Source organism: Atheta coriaria, unplaced genomic scaffold (assembly GCF_025399875.1).
Source record: "Atheta coriaria isolate IRGN ID8LTWV9N9 unplaced genomic scaffold, Caltech_Dcor_3.1 hic_scaffold_9_pilon, whole genome shotgun sequence".
NCBI classification, from domain to species: Eukaryota; Metazoa; Arthropoda; class Insecta; order Coleoptera; family Staphylinidae; genus Dalotia; species Dalotia coriaria.
Genome location: NW_027045451.1, coordinates 204666 through 223986, shown reverse-complemented (window position 1 = coordinate 223986; position 19321 = coordinate 204666). Strand labels below are relative to the sequence as shown.

Here is a 19321-nt window from a genome sequence, read left to right as displayed (position 1 = left end):
AGGTGTAAATGCTTACTGCGCATGCGCAGTATGAAGATTCAAAAGGTAGTCCGGCGTTGCGCGTCTTTCCAATCTCCCACTCCGTTCAACAGTCCGCTGCGTTCGTTTGACTGGTGAGGGTGTGCCGTGTGCCAGAGTATCGATACCAACGTGTTCGCAAGAAATTAAATACAATAAAACTCCACACGGGTTGCATCCGTTTAAATACTCTGCGCGCTATGGTGCGATAACGCGTTATCAGCGCAAGTGATAACAGTGCTCCAGTGGCATGATTCGTCGGGATTATTAGCGAAAGAGACGAGACGACACAATCATCGCGCCGCACACACAGTCAAGGTACGTTACGTCTGCAGGTATGCACACAAACACACATACATACAACGGGCGGGCATCGTCTCTGCGCGTTTGCCAGCGTACAACCTGGGCGTCGACCATGCCTGTGCGTGTATGTGTTGTAAATATGGTACCACATAGAAGAGTCAATCTAGCAAACAAAACCTACCTGTTTCTGTTTGTGGTGCGCGTGCTCATACAACCTGTGAGACTTTAATAGCGGAGATATGAACCATCTACGCCCTGTATTCATTTGTTTTATTTTTTGTTTTATGTTTGATTTCACGCAATAGCATAACAAGTGTTTTTAAAACTGCAGGTGACTCATTCTTATATTATACTCGTGTTACTATTGTTTATCATCACCAAAGTCACGGTATAGTTGTCAGCGTCATCGCAATAGGTGTGTCTGCTTGTTTACTTTTTATTTCTTAAGATTTTAAATTGAAAACATTTAATATGTTATTATTTTGACTTAAATTAAGTCAAAAGGGTTCGGAATACCTGGTAGGTTATTTTTTGAAATATTGTCTTAGAAAAGTGATTCACAATTGCATAAACGTGAGTAACTCGTAGATTAGAATAGATTACTCATCATAATGTTGAGTTTTGCTGTGGAAATGGTCAATCATACAAGTCATCGTCATGATGGCGACCTAAAAGAATTCAAATTGAATTAGTAAAGACCAAAGGGTCAGGTCACACACCAAATACACGCTCACGACTGTTTCCAATGTGTTGTGTTTGTATTGTTGGTATATACGTTGTAATTCGTCTAAAATGTCATATTCCTGATGTTTTTATCAATTTTCATTGGAAATGCAGACATACCTTCATTAATATTGTATAGGTCATTACTTAATCAATATTGTGGGGGTGTTAAGTAAACAAGCATGACTTTTTGCGTTGATGCGTTAATTTTTGATAGTTTTGTGTGTTTTTGACTTGTTTTTCAATAGATAGATAATGTAATTTAGTTTGTGTGCTATATGAGCATTGAGCATGTGAACTCACATGAATATTAAGCACTCGTCGAGTTATATTAAGTGGTCGTGGTGGCAGGAACAAAGCAGCTGCTTCCGCTTGTTTAAAAATAAAAAGGCACCAGCAAAATGCAATTAGGGTTAGGTAGAGTGCAGCAGTAATTCTAAGGGTAGGTCTAGTACTCGAGCAAATTTCGAATAACGGTTTTTGCTCAATTTTATACGTACTTAAACTCAAAATAAAGTGTTGCACGTGTGCCGAACAGGGTGGTCGTAAACTGTGCAGATTTGTTTGGATTCGCTGTTAATGCCCATTAATTTATTATTGGCACGCGCAGATTATAAACAGACGTGATGTTATTTATACTCAAACTATATTAGCGTGTTTATTTCGATTTTTTTTTTTTTCTCATTTTCATAAAAAAGTAATAATACGATGAATAAAATCGACTCAGCGGGTAGCAGAAGTTTTCGTAGGGTGTAGTAGCATGGCAAAAAATACCGGAACATCGGAACGCGACAAAAATACGAGAGAATGAAATTGAGCGTGCGTTAAGGGTTTTTGGTGACTGGTAGCATATTACGGCTTCTCGTGCCGCGTGCCATTCGTGCACAGAAAGTGCAAGGGTGGAAAAAAATGCACGCTTGCATGCAAATGCCATTTTTGTGGGTAATTTTAATTTAGTTCCGGTTTCCAGGCCAAATTTTGCGACCAACTTTGATAAAATATTAATTTTATGCATGATATTACACAATTAATCATATAAAATCAATAAAAATGCATTTTTATAAACAGAAATATATTTTTTAAATATTAAGATATTTCTGAAAATGTGGAATTACAAAAAAAAGCTATGTTTAGGTGTTGTGAGTGGCTATAAATAGTGAAATAATAGCATGGATTAATGACCGACAGCGTGATGGGCTTAGTTACTAACCATCACGCACGCGATACATTTTTCTTCTTTGCCATAAGCTTACTACAGCTCGAAAACTAGGTGTGGAAAAGCCTGAAACGCGTAAAGTCTGCTACGGTTTACAATCACACGCGGTAGCAATAGTACTACGCAAGTCGTAGTTTCTTAACTGCTAGAAAAGTCAATAAAGTCGGCTGTCTACGATATAACTACGAGAACATCGAGAAATAGTAAAATAAACATGAGTAAACTAAACCAAAACGCAGTAGAAATGTCGTAAAGTCAAACGTTGCATAGATTATTTCTAGTAATTGCTTACTTACTTTCATATTCCACTGATAGCAATATATTATTTAATTATGCTGCACTGATTTATGTCTGCTAAGTGGAATAATCACATCATTGATGTTTTACTCACATAATATGAATGAAGGAAACTTTTGCGGTCGCGTAAAGTAGGACAATTTACAGAAATAAAAAATTAAAATCGGCGCCGACCACCAAGAGATAAATTAAAGATTTTGATGATCACTTCTGTTATGATTAATGACTTAATTTATTTGGCAGATGACTGACGTGAGTAATAAGTTTTCTTGGAATGTAATCAGTTCCTATTCGCATTTCATTGTCACTTCCGAGTGGAAATTTAATAAAAGCACTTCAGATGTTTGAAATGTATAAGATTTATCACACCCCTACTTGAATTAGATTAGATTTTATTTTCTTGACAATTTGGGGGAGAAAATGTGAATAAATGACAATTGTGGAGGGGGTATTTTATATTTTTAGTTGTTAATATTTTGTAATTTGCATAAAATCAACATTATTTAATCCAGGAGTGAAATTACATGTTGATTTTGTTTATCAGCAGCCATGCACACACTGCGTCTGCCCTTCAGTACAAACATCGCAACATACTCGTAGATAAACACCCCCGAACGTGCCTCACATCGAATGATTTGGGAATTGCAAATCCAAGGGGTGCTGCCCTTGCCCCTTGCGGGGTGCGTGGCGTGAAATAAAACGATCCATCGTCCGAATATGTGCGTGGTCACCCTCGTGCAGAATTTTGCATTTTATAGCAACTAAACCGCGTACAAAATGTACTAAACGCGCAAAACGACTAGCTCCAGTCAGGAGATATGCATGCATAGTATTAGCTGCATGGTTTATGCACTGAGGGGTGTAAATTATACGATACCATACCTGGGCATAAAGAAATCTACTAACTTTAATTAATATTTGCATTTGCAGCGTATGCAAAATGTGCTCGATTAGACAAAGCACTTCTATCGCGTTTATTGTGTGAGTAACTTTTAGGGGGCGTCTGCTGTCGGTGTTTTATTACACTTTTAATTAATTAATTGCCAGTAAATGCGTCGCTGTCATTAATCGAGTATGGTTTTCTTTATTAACTAGACTGGTTTTACTTTTATTTCATTTTTATTCTCAGTTATTACAAAAATTATGAATTTCCTAGAATATTTATGTCTGAAAGGAAGTAATAAGTACGTATGGCACGTGTCGACGTGGAATTATATTTGGTTCACACGTCGCCTGTGTTATATCACGACCACCCTCATAATTTCGTCAGTTTTTAATATTTTCCTGCATTTTGCTTTATTTTTGGTACTTTGGTGTCATTTTAATGTCACTCGTCTAACACTCATGAAACGTGGCACGTGCTAAACTCAACTGAACAAAAAAATTGTGTACAGCTGTCTGTTTCACCCCCGTCTTCTCGCTTTCTGATCTCTGAACTCGGAAATAAGGGATTTTGTGGGCCTTCTGGTTTGTTGTGTGATGTTTCTAGTTACCTACCCTCTAATAATACACAAACATGGCGAATTTTTGCATTTTGCGCTCTTTTTCGGCCAGAAATGATATATTTTTAGGGTGTAAGTGAACACCAAGTAAACATCTGTTAGATTTTCATGTTTTGAAATAACGTGAAATTTGTTACGCAATGTAACTTGAAGAGGAATTGAAAAATAACGTGTGTGGACACAGTGAAAAACGACCGAATTCAATGAAGTAGAACTAACGAGCAAATAGTGCTTTTTTTTTAATAGTTTTAAGTAAATATTTGCTTGTTTTCCTTGGTAAATAAAAAAGGGGACTACTGGTTGGTGGGTCCTTTAATTGTCCGAGTTACGTCAGAGTTCATTTGCTTAAATATTAATAGATTTTTCGTTTTTGTTTCAGGTGAGTTATTCTTGGCGCTTGCACAACTCTTCTAATGAGTATTAGATCATCCTTTGGTCTGCTACGGTATGTAAAACTATTTTGATATTTTGAAACAGTCTTGCGGTTTGGTCTGGAAGTTTTACCACAAAAAGTAAATATTTGCAGAGTAAATTTATGTATTTGTAAGCTACATTAAAGAGAGCGGAGAGAAGAACTTGGAGACCTGCGACTGAACTACTGGACGACTCAGGCACGACTGAGCACGAGGGGCAGTGAGCGCTCTCCTTTTATACCTGCGGCCGACCCGTTGAAAGAGGTGGGGGTAGGCGCGCCGCCAATCCAAAGAGGACAATTTGTGACTCAATCTCCCCCCTCCCTCACCACTGGTACTCGCCCTGCACATTCCTACAAGTTCCCTTACAGGCGCACCTTCCCCCACCACTTATAGCGGGTCAACCGCAGGTATGAAAGCTGTGTGCTGCAGTGAAGAAAGGGCTCAGTCGTGCCTGAGCTGTCCAGAAGTACAGTCGCATTTAGCCCAGAGGTCTAAGTTCTTTTTTCACTACTTTTTTTTCTGGTTGGTATATAGTAGTCAAAAAATTGCCGATCATGAGTTCTGCGTGAATTCTCTACATGATATCATAATAAACCATCAACATTCACTGGTCAATAACATATATTTACTTATGTACTCAACGGCACATGCGACTAAACTAAGCACACAAAGTAATGCAACCCTTGAGAACCACTCCTACTCTTGAACTGAAGGGGAATGCGCCCCGCTTCGATCGTCGACCCTTTATGACCACTGCAGAGCTATCAATTCGCATTTTTCCTATTTACTTACCCGGAGTCGAGTTTCTATCGCAATAAGCAATCTACTCGTAGTTGGAAGCAATCATTAAGGCTCGGTTACTTTGCATAGCTTTGAATGTTGTGTTAATCCCAATATTACGTCTTCAGGGGGTTTAATCCAGCTTTCATTTTGGGTCTTACTCAAAAATTTATAGCTGTCTAGTCGGATTACCACATCGGGCATTTTAAATTAACTAAATCTCTCGAGGATCTTTCTTTTTGCACTCTTGGGACGCATCACATTACGTATTCCATGTAATTATTAACGTTTATTGATCGAGTTTAAATTTTCGAATCGTGTGTTGGGAATGTCTCGATTGTAAGGGTTGGAAATGTTCGGGTGAAAGAGGAGTAATGATTATCGTACATTGGTGCCACGTGCTGCACGTGATCCTCATCATCCGGTTCGGGTAATATACAACTGTAGAGGTTTTCGAATTTTGTGTTTCAAAATTCAACTGAAAATAACCTAAAGTGAAAGTTTACGTTTTACATTTCCGAGCTTTGAAGTGGACATACGGAATATTTATTCCAAGGCTACAAAAGTACTAATGCCACTAATGCACATTTATCTCTTAGCTTTAACTTATCGACACGCGGAGAAGATAAATTTCAATCAAGCAGTGTTTTCAATTTTACATCACATCATAAATTTCCAAAGAGCGTAAACCACATCCTAGATACCTTAAATTAGACGTAAACGCAGGAGGGTTTAACGATGGGTGTTATTAATGCCGTGTCATTTGCGGTTTAATTAATTATAGTTTTTCTATTGTTGGGGCATAAATTGGGAAACAAACAGTTGGTAACTAGTGTCGGTTGTTAGCGGGACTTTAGCCACTTTAAGGGTCAGCACGAGGGGAGATTTTGTGCATTCGAAGGAAAACAGATTCCGGAAAATGTGAGGAACGCTATTCAATTACTCTGAAGCAAAAAGGCAGTAGTAGACTAACATGTAATGCAACTTTAGGGGGTAATAACACACCCTAGACATGAAAATAAAATTACGTGGTGTGATTTATCTTTAGTAGCCGGGTAATGATAATTTTGTTTTTCACTTTCGGTTTGTAATGTTAAATTTATTTTTGCTATGTAATGACAAGCGGCGTGGCAATTGAAAGCTCTCTTCATCTAACGATTTCGCTAATGTATTCGATAGTTGTTTCAACTTTGCTTTCAACTTCAACATCACTATTAATACATCAGAAGATTATCTCGTTGGAGCTTTAAAGCAGACGATTAAAAGCATAATGTGTAGCTGTTGCAGTATTACTATTATTGCCACTGTTACAACTCACATTTTACCTCGTACTACCATGTGTGTTGCTTGCTGGATTCGGCCGGCTGATCATTGTATTTGGAATTCACGTACGCGCGCAGTTTGAAATGTGTAACATGTGTTCCGGCAATTATTCATCCATTCATGCGTTCATTTGTATGCACGTAGAGGTACATAGGACTAATGTTGAAATGAAACCCGCCCGCACAGCGACGCATACTAATATTCTTCAAGAGTAATGAGCTGTGGTGGATATTAATGTAATTGATATGTTTGTGATATATAGAATAAAAGTAGTTGTGTTTTTTTTTTTGTAGTTTTGTTAATAATTGTAATGGGAAAGTATAGTTTTGTTTGGTGGTGTATTGAGTTTTTGAAAACGTTTTCGGCGCGTCTGGCACATCTATTCTCTCTCTTGTGCTGTTAATCCCATTACGTCGTGCTGGTTTTGTTGGCTTTGTTAAATTTAGCCGAGCAGACTCTGCAGCAGACGGCTGATTGCATGCAGAAGGCGAAAGGTATGCAAATGTAAACGTGCTGAACGAAAAAATAGTACTTTACATGGTAAGAGTGCAAAACATTGAATGAAGATTTAATATTGTGTTTAAGTAAAATTAGTTTTTAGTTTTCAATTCTCTCCCAATTTTTAACCTATGTAGGTATATCCCTATCCCTACTAATATTATAAATGCGAAAGTCCTGATGTTTGTTACACTTTCACGCAAAAACTACTTAACCGATCATCATGAAAATTTGTACACATATTCTTAGTGGTCCCCGAATGGTTATAGGCTACTTTTTATTTAATAAAAAAAATTATTTTTAAAATAAAATAAAGAAATTGTTTAGCCCATAATACCTCTGCATCTGGCTATTTGACTACTTTAACGCCATCTAGCTTTCCAGCAATGAAGCTCAAACCTAAGTACTATAGTACCATCACACTGTATTATCACACTGTATTACCGACAGCTACGTCAACATCAAATCCAATTGACTACACTATGGAGAATGTACACTATACTTCCATTGACTATACTTTCAGCCATTTTAAACTTCCCGCCATTCTACTTCATTGTTACTTCTTCTGTGACTACAGACGCGTTAAAGCTAGTATTAAATATGACTGTTTATTGATTAGTGAATAAATGTCAGTTAGCAATTGAGGTTGGTGGTGCTAGGAACCGATGAACGCTGCCAACAAATAAATCCTCATACTCATATATCTATATATCTCATCGACACATTACGCAGCGAACTTCGAAATCGATTTCCCTGCGTTCTATTTTTCAAACCGACGAACATTTCTCACTTCCAGTATCGCGTCGCGTTTGATTTACGATTTTCAGACGCACTAAAACAGTTTAATCACTTCCAAAGTGACAATTTTTCAGTTTAACGCCTTTGGTCAATTTTAATTAATTATTTATCTTGTTTTATCGCTGTATTAGCTTTTAAACATAAATATTTAGATAAATAGTGCATATTCCGACGATTGGAAATATAATAGTGCGGCATTCATAAATAAACAAATCAAAATTCATGCTTGTGCAACTCAATGGATCAATTACACGCTTGTCGGCTTGTGCATGCAATGTGATAACAATTGTGAGATGTTTGGCTAGCGCAATCATGCGGACACACGCACGGACATAATTTAAATGTCTAAAACATATTAATTCAACACTTCCGGGTCAGCCATTGACTCAATTAGAGTAACATTTAAAAAATTAAAAACTCGTAATTTATTGCTCGAGTGATCTTCAACGAAAGTCTCAAGGTTGGAAAATTTTGAAGCGTGTAATACGTTATGTGTCCCTAGAACACAGTTTAGAACAAGTTTTTTCGGGTTTAGACTTTATGTCGATTACTCAAGCGTGTTGAGGACATTTTTATTGGATGCGGTCGATGCGCCCCGAAACATGCATACACTGGTTTGGTTGGTTAACTCTTAGTTTTAAAATTTAATAGATATTGCACCACAGGCTACTACGAGGAAACCATTTTCGTTAATTTAGTGTTCTGAGTTTAGATTCACGTTTATGCTTACACTATGATTAAGGTGGATATCTAAAACTTATTCAACATCTAATAAACATTAAATTATTTTGAATAAATGATTTTTTTAAAGGTTTTTTGATGTTTTAGTTAAATTTTACTCATTTAAAGGTGTTTATTGTTTCTGAAACCAAAGTTAACTAAAATTGACTGGAGTTTACCACATTATCGGATTGTTTATTGTTTACTTTCATGCGTGTCGACGCCACGTGCTGACTCTTCCTAATTTATGTTCACTGTTTTCACTCAAAACTTGAAATTATTTCGCTCGGAGCTTCCTGTTACAGCTTTTAAAGAGGGTTGTGGGGAATTATTTATATTTATATGGTGTACAAGAATAAAATTAAATATGTATAGGTATTAGGGTGTCCGTTATTTCCCAAAATGGATTTTATTTTTCAGACGCCCCCCAAACTTTTAGATTTTGACCTAAAAAAAAATATGAGACCCATTTCAGCCCTTAAAATTGATATTAAACCGTGCCTAAATCATAATCCTTTTCTCATTTAAATAACATGGGATTTCCTGACGTTTTGCATTTAATTTTTTATCTCCAAAGTAAATAAACCTACAGCTTCGACAAAGACATATTCTAATGCAAAATTTTACCCTCTACAAAAATGATCTCTTTGGTTTTTTGCTTAAAAACATTCCTGTAAAAGTTATTTGCGATTAAAGTTATACACATAGTTTATAATCTCATTTACAGCAAATTCTAACTGCGCCACCTATAATCAATTGATCGAAACTAGAGTTTACGTTACAATAATCGCGTATCGACAACGCGACTTAATCTTTGAATAATTTTTACAGGGTTGATTTTATCGAAAAAAGTATTCAGACCTTTTTTGTAGAGCGTAAAATTTCCGACAAAATATGTTCCAGCGGTATTTTTAGCTATATTTGTTTCGATAAAAAAACAATAACTGTAAAAAGTGCGAAAATCCCATGTTATTCAAATGGGAAAAGGATTATGATTTAGGCACGGTTTAATATCAACTTTAAGGGCTGAAATGAGTCTCATATTTTTTTTTAGGTCAAAATCTAAAAGTTTGGGGGGCGTCTGAAAAATAAAATCCATTTTGGGAAATAACGGACACCCTATTAGGTATCTGCATATTCCAATCGTTATTATCTAAGTGAAAAACAACTTGTTGTGCGTTATGTTTGTGTCTAGTTGTCATGGTAACGTATGAATGCATGAAAAATATCTAAAAGTAAATTGCGGCGTGTTTTCTTAAAAACTCTTCGAGGAAATCGACCGTCTGCTAATAGAAAATAGTATTTTCGGGGGAGTTTGTCTTGTTTGTTATCTTACGTAACTGCGCACAGGAAACGCTAACTTGTGATCGCACCCCAAATAACACCACCCTCGTTTGTTTTTTCTTCGGGAGTCGCTCGTGTTTCATCTCAACTATAAATTACAGTTGTAACAAGAATAAACACGAGTAGCACACGTAAACAAACGCTACCGTGAGTCAATTAATGTAAAAAAATGCATGAACAGGAAGAAAAAGGGCTGGGGGATGTTTAATCTTATTTTCTTTTCGCTGCACAAATGATAAGGGTGGAGAAATTCAAAGGGACTTCGATTCAAGCATTTTTCCATCGTAAAAAGTTGTATTGTTATCGTAATTATATAATAAACTGTAAAAATGAACATTTTAAAAGGGGAAATGCTTCTAAATTCTGAAAGCATCTTGAAAGCACATGCGAATAGTCATTTTTTAGTCTGAAGTCGACTCCCGACTTTTACATGCGTTTCGCTCACTTTTCATTCGTTCTTTTGTGTTTCTTTCGTCAAGAGTTAATGGAACTCTTAGCAGACACCAATTTCCGATTCATCGAGTCGGAGAATTTTGTGGGAACAGTCGGGAAATTGAAATTTTTGCGTTTCGCAACGGCATTTCTCATGCAAGTGAACTTATTGTGTATTATTGTGGAGAGAGCATTGTTAAATTTCCTGCCACTCCTTGGCTTTGAGGTTGTTTTGACATTGCCATTAACTTTTGTTGTGTGCTTTTTTATTTTCCTTCTTCCGTTTGGGTTTTATTCAGGTTGTAAAACAAAGCGACAATAAACTAACGTCGAAAAGTCTTAAAATACAAATAAAACATCGCATTAAATGAATAAAAAAGTGCATACAAAGCATGTAAGAAATGAATAGGGCTGGTTTTATTTACTTTCTCGTGCGTCTTATGATTATTATGATACTGCAGGGTTGAACTTGAACTTCTTCTGTTTGTGGGGAGCTACTAATCCCTATACGACTTCCTGCATCCGTTGCACGTGCGAGGAAAGGATTGCAAAACGCACAGGACCGTAATTATATTTTCTCAATAAAATATACGAGTTTGTGTTTGAGGAAGAAAACTTTTAGGTTGTTCTAACCCTGGTGAAACTTTGTTGTTACATCCAAGTCGCTGAAAGTTTCCTTTTCTCTTTGCTTTGATACTATCCCGATTTGAATGAATGAATGACTAAACTCGGATGAACTAGGGCGAACTTTGCTAGGGTCTACACATTGAATGCATTTATTCGACCAGATAGTACGTAGGATGACTCCTCGAAGGAGGGATAAACACCCCCTCGTTTCAGCAGCACCCTCTCATCCAATTTTTTAACCCCCGACGCGCTTCGTCGATGATGACGAACTTGTGCGCCAGATTTTACAAATCTGATTTCATTACACTCGCAGCCGAAAACTTAGGGGCGATATTTAATAAAAATTAGTCCACTTTGTGTCACAAGTGACACGTCACAAATTGTGGCGAATTTAAACATCCCACAAAGGCATTGACCTTTCTCTGGGCATCATAATTTTAAATTGAAATAAATGTGCGTTGTGTATTAATATCACTCGCTAGGCAGATGTTACGGAATTAATTTGCGGCTGGAAGTAAAAATAATTAAATTGTTATCTAAGAACAAACTTGTTTGACACTTGTACCCTCGGGCGAATCGTAAAATTAATGTTTATTCATGATTTGAAGAGCTGAAATTTCTTTTCTTGCACCTTTTGTAATATGGAGTGATGTATAGATGCGCCGAGACAATACTGGATTTAAATTTAAGTGGCCTGCACGAGTTGGTCTTAATTAAGCGTTCGACGCTTAGCGTGTTCACGCATGCGACGCTCCCGGCATTCTTTTAAGCCTATGCTAACAATAGCCCTGTAATTATCCACATCAAACAAAATACGCACCTTTCTGTTTGTTTAAGTCTCTGTTGTTTGCTTTTTCAGAAATGCAGCTTAGAGTATTGCGATGGACGATGCCAACCACGTGTCACATCGCGTTTTGCGTCCTTCTACACGTGGTCAACGCTCAGGTGACGCCTGATCCTTTCCCCAATACACCAAATCGTCCGCCGCCATTTAGCACCGTGCGTCCTATAAATAATCAGCGGGATTTTGATCCGTCCTACAATACCAATAATGATCCCTTCGGTAATCGAGGAGTTGGTGGTGGGCGGAATGACCTCTTCGATCGGGATAGAGATAGAGACTTCAACCGCGACCAAGATAGGGATAGAGATAGAGATCGGGATCGTGATTTTGGACTAGATGATCGATATGGATACAACCGTCCGTTTGACCAGGATAACCGTAATGAGTATGGATACTCGTCCATCATCAGGGAAGCGAGTTATTTCGTGGTTGCATCTCGAATGGTACGTCCTGGACAATTATACCGGGTTGCTGTGACAATTCTCAAAGAAAAAGCGCCGTTGACGGTTAGAGCTTCTATCCAACGCAATGGGGTTGAAATGTCTGCTGATCACAAGGATGTTAAAGTCGGCATACCGGAAACACTCCTCATGAGGGTAAGCCAATGATTTTATTGCTTTTATTAAATAGGTGTTTAAAAAATGATTAATTTTCGTTTAGGTGCCCACAACGTCAGCTCCCGGTGAATACAAACTTCGGGTTGAAGGTCTCTACGAAAATATCTTCGGCGGTTCTGCGTTTAGCAATGAAACCAAGTTGCTTTTCTCACAGCGCTCGATGACCATCTTCATTCAAACAGATAAACCTGTTTACATGCAGGGTCAAACAGTGAGATTCCGAACAGTTCCCATCAATACTGAGTTGAAGGCGTTTGATAGCGCTATTGATGTTTATATGTTGGACCCAAATGGACATATAATGAAACGTTGGCTTTCAAGACAAACCAATTTGGGTACTGTTAGTTTAGATTATCAACTGTCTGATCAACCTGTGTTTGGTGAATGGGTGATTAAGGTAGTCGCACAGGGACAGGAAGAGTTGTCTAAGTTTTTGGTGGAGGAATATTATCAGACGCGTTTTGAAGTTAATGTTACCATGCCGGCGTTCTTTTTCAACGATGAGGAGTTTATTCATGGGACTATCATGGCGAATTATACAAGTGGCGCACCGGTGCGTGGAAATCTTACGCTTAAGGCGTCCATCCGTCCGATTAACTTACAGCGAAGGATTGAGGAAGTTCAGAGGAAGTTGCATCGTCCCCGACCTGATGATCTCTTTGGTAATAGGATTTATAATGAGTATGATCAGCGGAATGATTATAACCGACCGAGTGTGGAGAAATATTTTAGTTTTGTGAGTATTTTTTCCTTGTGATGATCATAGCACAGTTTTTATTTGTTTATATGTTTGTAGGATGAAGAATATCCGTTTTGGTATAATCTAGCTGATCACTATTATCAGAGTGTTCCCACTTTACAATTTGTAAGTGTCCTTTCTGTTTATTCGCTTCCTAGCACAATAATTTTGGAAATTTGTTGTTTTGTTTGGGTCATTAATGAATATTTTGTAGTTCTACGGCGTTTACAACTTTAAATACCCTATCAGGGATCTTTTGCATCACGTGCCGAGTCTGGAGGGCACAGAAATTGTGATTACCGCCACAGTTGGTGATCGCTTCCTGGATGAAGTCATCGAAGGACATTCGATTGCTCGTGTATTTAATTCATCAATTAAATTGCGGTTCTTGGGTGATTCTCCGCAAGTGTTTAAGCAGGGCATGCCTATTACAACTTATGTAAGTTAATATTCATTGTGGAAACTATAAATTTGGATTAATTTTTATTTCTTGTGCAGATTTCCGCGTCTTTCCATGATGGTTCGCCGCTACATAAGAAACGCCTCCTGGACAGTCTCATGGAAGTGCGCACTACTGTAACAATACGTGGTGGCGCTCGCCGTGAATTACCCATTCGGGCTTTGAAAATGTCCGAAGACGAAGGCATTTGGCGTTATGACATCGACTTGAAATACGATTTAGATGTTGAGGACGCTCGTAGTTATGAACAACTGAATGATGTGAGCGAATTACGCATCATGGCTTACTTCAAGGACTCTCTGGGTGGACGAGCAGAGACAGATTTGTTGTTGTATTCCCATTACAGCCCAGAGAACAAACATCTTAAGGTTTATACTAGCACCATGACACCAAAGGTTGGCGAATATATAATCTTGCACGTACGCAGTAACTATTACATCGAACGGTTTAATTATCTCATCATGGCGAAAGGAATTGTTCTATTGACGGGCGATGAAGTGATGGAAGATTCTGTAGCGACTATGGCGATTACTCTCAGTGCGGAAATGGCACCAGTGGCTTCTGTTGTCGTGTGGCATGTCGGGAAATACGGGGATGTAACGGCTGATAGTCTGACTTTCCCTGTAAACGGCATTAGTCGCAATAAGTTTACCGTTTTTGTTAATAATCGTAAAGCGCGTACTGGTCATAAAGTTGAAGTTGCAATTTATGGCGAACCTGGCTCCAGTGTTTCTTTGTCTGGTATTGACAAGGCTTTCTACAGCATGCAGGCCGGTAATGAGCTCACTTATGCAAAGGTAAGCTCAACTTTTAAGTAAATTATTTGATGTTAATATTAAATTTTCTTCTCAATTGGTATAATTTGAATGTGAAGTATTTGGTGAGTGAAACAATAGAGTAGAAGTAAAGTTGTTTTCACTTATTGCGCACATTATGTAGACAAAGATCTCAAACAAGTTGATTTTGTATTTATATTTTAACAGGTAATTAAAAAGATGGCGTCGTTTGATGAGAACACCAACGGCACTCTGGAGCAGACCTGGGTGTCACATGAGGGAAATCCTGATGAATTAGTCTACTTCCCTTCGTCTACGTTTGGAATCGACGCAAATCGTACGTTTGAATTTGCTGGACTCGTCGTATTTTCTGATATTGAAGTACCACGACTTCATAGCTACTGTAACGCCTCTCTTGGCATGATGGAATGTCTCAGTGGGAAGTGTTACCCTGCTAGTCGAAAATGTGACAGATTAATTGACTGTGATGATGGTACTGATGAAGCTGGTTGTGAGTATGAAGACGAAAGTGGTTTGGCTTTCTTCCGAAAGTACAGATTCAACCGCATTCAACGTCAGTATGAAAACGTTTGGTTGTGGCATGATTGTAATATTGGTCCACATGGCCGTTTCATATTTAATGTTGACGTTCCTCCTCGTCCCGCCCACTGGATGGTATCTGCGTTTAGTATGAGTCCATCATTAGGTTTTGGTATGATTAACAAACCGTTGGAATATCTGGGAGTATTACCATTCTTCATTAACGTTGAGATGCCAACAACTTGTATGCAGGGTGAGCAGGTCGGTGTGCGAGTAAGCGTTTTTAATTACATGACCAACGCTATTGAAGCCACCGTGGTGTTAAACGGGTCCCCGGATTATAAGTTTGTACATGTAGAAGAAAATGGTGTAGTGGTTGCTTATAATCCACGAACATCATTCGGTGAACACCAGTTCTTCATTTACATTAAAGCACAGGACGTTTCCGTTGTTTATCTTCCAATAGTACCAACACGACTTGGCGACATTGATGTCACGGTACATGCAACTTCGTTGATCGGGAAGGATCAGATTACTCGCCGGATTCATGTCGAGGCTGATGGAATTCCTCAGCATCGTCACCAGAGTATGTTGTTGGATTTGTCCAACCGTGCGTACGTCTTCCAGTACATGCACGTCAATGTCACGGAGATCCCAATCATTCCGTACGAATACGATCGCTACTATGTCTACGGCTCGAACAAAGCTGTGTTATCTGTAGTGGGTGACGTGGTTGGGCCCATTTTCCCTACAATGCCCATGAACGCAACGTCTTTGTTGCATCTTCCAATGGAATCCGCCGAACAGAATATATTTGGCTTTGCGGCTAACATGTACACCACTCTGTACATGCGTTACACTATTCAACGTAATCGTACTCTGGAACGCGGTTCATTCTATCATATGAACATTGGTTATCAAAGGCAGTTGTCTTTCATGCAACCAGATGGAAGTTTCTCGCTTTTCCGTACCGATTGGAATCAATCTGAATCGTCTGTGTGGTTGACTTCATACTGCGCAAGAGTTCTGCAGGAAGCTAGTTTCTACGAGTGGGAAAACTACATTTATATTGATCCTCAGGTTATTTCAAAGGCAGTTAACTGGGTGTTACAGCATCAAACAGAAGAGGGTGCTTTCTATGAGACAACATGGATGCCCGACCGGAAGTACAACAATTCCATTAATTATTCAGAACGGGACCCGATCAGACAACGTAATATTACGCTAACTGCTCATGTTTTGATTATGTTGGAGAGTGTGAAAGATCTGCAAGGTGGTTTGAGCGCCAAGGTGGCAATTGCCCAATCGCGAGCGATAAACTGGTTGGAGAAGAACATGAAATTGATTGAGTCACATGGTTTACCGTTTGATATCGCTATCGTGGCATACGCGTTGATGAAGAGTAAAGCGCGCAATGCTGAAGCTGCGTTTAATTTGCTTGCGAAACATGCTAGATTGGAGGGTGGCTTGATGTACTGGTCACGTGAACACCTTCCACAACCGCCTTATAAAATTGAAAATCAGAAACCTTTCCTCCTTCCGCGACTCCCCTACAAGTATGATGCAGAAAATGTTGAAGCAACAGCGTATGGTTTGATGGTCTATGTCGCCAGGCAGGAGATCTTTGTAGATAACATTGTACGATGGTTAAATACTCAACGTTTGACCGATGGTGGATGGGCATCTACTATTGATACAGCGCATGCGATGAAGGCTTTAATTGAATATACTTCCGCCCAGAGGATTCGAGACATTTCTAGTTTGTCTGTTATTGTCGAAGCGACTGCCCTGCCTGGAAAGACGCAAGTTATGCATGTGAATCAAAAGAATCGCGCACAACTTCAAAGCATTCATATCCCGGATGCTTGGGGAACTGTTAAGGTCCAAGCGAAGGGTACCGGTTATGCAATTTTGCAAATGTCCGTACAGTATAATGTGGATATCGCAAGATTCCAAACACCACCGCCGCAAAGGGCATTTGATCTTTGGACAAGGGCGGACTTCTACGGCAGAAATCACTCACATATTGCGTATGTGAGTTGTCAGCGATGGATGAACTTCAACGAATCGGAGCGGTCTGGTATGGCCGTCTTAGATATTACTATTCCCACTGGGTATATCATTCAGCAACAGAAGTTGGATGACTATATTCTCAGCAGGAAAGTCAGAAATCTGCAAAGGGCCAAGTTCTTAGAACGTAAAGTACTCTTCTACTTTGACTACGTAAGTACCTACCTATATTCGTTAATTTAGAAAGAATGAAAAGTAATCTTTATTTTTTTTTGCAGTTGGATGAACATGAAACCTGCATAAATCTCACAGTCGAGCGCTGGTACCCAGTGGCGAATATGTCCCGTTTCCTGCCAATCAAAGTCTACGATTACTACGCACCCGAACGCTTCAACGAAACTATCTTCGACGCATTCACCACGTATCTGCTGAATATCTGCGAGGTGTGTGGCAGCTCACAGTGCCCGTACTGTTACATTTATAATGCAGCGATGGTGATCAATCCCTTGCCTACCCTGATGCTGCTTCTTTCTTCCGCGGCGGTCGTCGTCGCACGCTACGCGTGGACGAACCAGCTAACGACTCTGACTTAACTTCCACGTGCACTTTAGTTACAACGCAACCATTTAAGACAATTTAATAACTTAAGCTACGAATGCAGCTTGAAACAAAGATATGACTAGGTACGAAATCTCGAACAAATGCGATAAGTCACTGGCGACTTACGAACAAAATCCTTAGCACATCAATTTTAGTACAAAACTTTATTTTTAACTAACGAACGTAGTGCCTACACGAATATCATTTGTGATTTGAAGGCTTTGCTAAGGATTTTGTCGTTTAATGCGTGCGAGTGGTAGGTGCTTACAGCAAGATATGAATGTGTACGTCATTTTGTGTTCATTTTGTTGTTAGACACTGAATCTGAAGTGTGAACAATTGAAATTCTGTGTAGTCTAAAAACCGTCCATTTTTGTCGACCCAGTCGGCAAAATTAAGTTAAGAAACGAATCTCTATGGGCCTAAAGCACAAATTGTGTAAGCAATGGCCTTATTTAAGCAGGTCCTAATTCACACACTCAAACTTGAACAGCAGGACAGCAATACGACGGTAGTTATTTAAATGAAGACGATGTAAATGTGTAATAACTATTTTGTAAATATGTCACATTTGTTGTTTCGGTTTATACCTGTTCAATGAAAACGAAATGCGATTACCTTACATCAGAATGCGTAGGTCGTTCTTAGATAACTTCTTTTCATATTTTTTTGTATTAATTTTTTATATGTTTACAAATTTATATATTATGAAATGAGAAAAAAAACCTTTGTATAAAATATAAAAAATAATAATATTACGACTTCTATGGTTTCAAGGATCATAGAAATATTTGCTATACTTATTGATGAATAATAAAATGTAAAAATTTGCTGAAAGATATTGGTACGAATTCAAAACGTGTTGTTTAATAATATATTTTCTTTTTGTAGAACATTAAAATTGAATTTGATTTGAAAACCCTTTGTTCTCAATGAAGAAAGTACAAGCCACATTTTTAAACATTCCCGCTTTTAAATTTAGTAATAACTATAACCGACGAGGCCGCTATTATTTTAAAACCAGTTTCTTCTTATCTACTGCGAGTTCTAGTCGTCTCAAACGCACCGGTGCGTCCGCACGCGTTGCTCTTGCAAGCCTCGTTTGTTCTTGGTTCTCGTTTGTTTTTGTTCGGCGTCCATCAAAATTGCTAATAAGAAATTAATTTAATGTTTTCACACGTATCGGTTTTTGTGTTGTGAATTCGTGATGCAGTGCGCTCTACCTCTGGAAAATTGGATTCGTTCAACCGTCACAATCCAACATCTACGGCATGTACTTGCGGCACACTGCGGGGGACAATAGTTGTAGTTTACCGTCGTTTCACTGGTAGGTGTTGCATTGAATAATATTATTTATTTATTTTTCATGATTAGAAGTAAATAGTGAAATTAGTCAGTATATAGGTAAATGGTTATTGTCTTTGCTCTACGCGTTTAAATTAAATACTGGTTTGTTTCGTGTATGTCTTTCGTTGTTTTCAATTTCATTGCAATATCAATTTTGTTGCATATTTGATAAATGTGTTTTTAATATTTTAAAGTTGATAAATATTTTCAAAGGTTAGATGGCGCTACGATGTACGGTTTTGCATTAAATATTGCTTGTTGGTGTTAGTGAGTGCACACCGTGTCCGTGTGGATCACGCGATTTCGCGCAAGAGATAAGTTTGTTTACCTGCAGGTATCGAATCTTTATTTCGTGGAATCAAAAACACACTGTTGCTGTTTATTATATTTG

At 38.4% G+C, this 19321-nt stretch overlaps 1 protein-coding gene across 1 annotated transcript; it reads left to right on the top strand.

Annotated features, from left to right (window-relative positions):
- The first annotated feature begins 27 nt into the window (after positions 1 to 27).
- Positions 28 to 18502, top strand: Mcr (macroglobulin complement-related). Its single transcript, XM_065310863.1, has 8 exons — positions 28 to 336; positions 11857 to 12437; positions 12502 to 13194; positions 13255 to 13323; positions 13412 to 13636; positions 13696 to 14454; positions 14641 to 17196; positions 17262 to 18502. The coding sequence occupies exons 2-8, from the start codon at positions 11859 to 11861 to the stop codon at positions 17574 to 17576; spliced, it is 5196 nt and encodes a 1731-aa protein (XP_065166935.1). The 5' UTR covers positions 28 to 336; positions 11857 to 11858; the 3' UTR covers positions 17577 to 18502.
- Positions 18503 to 19321: the final 819 nt, after the last annotated feature.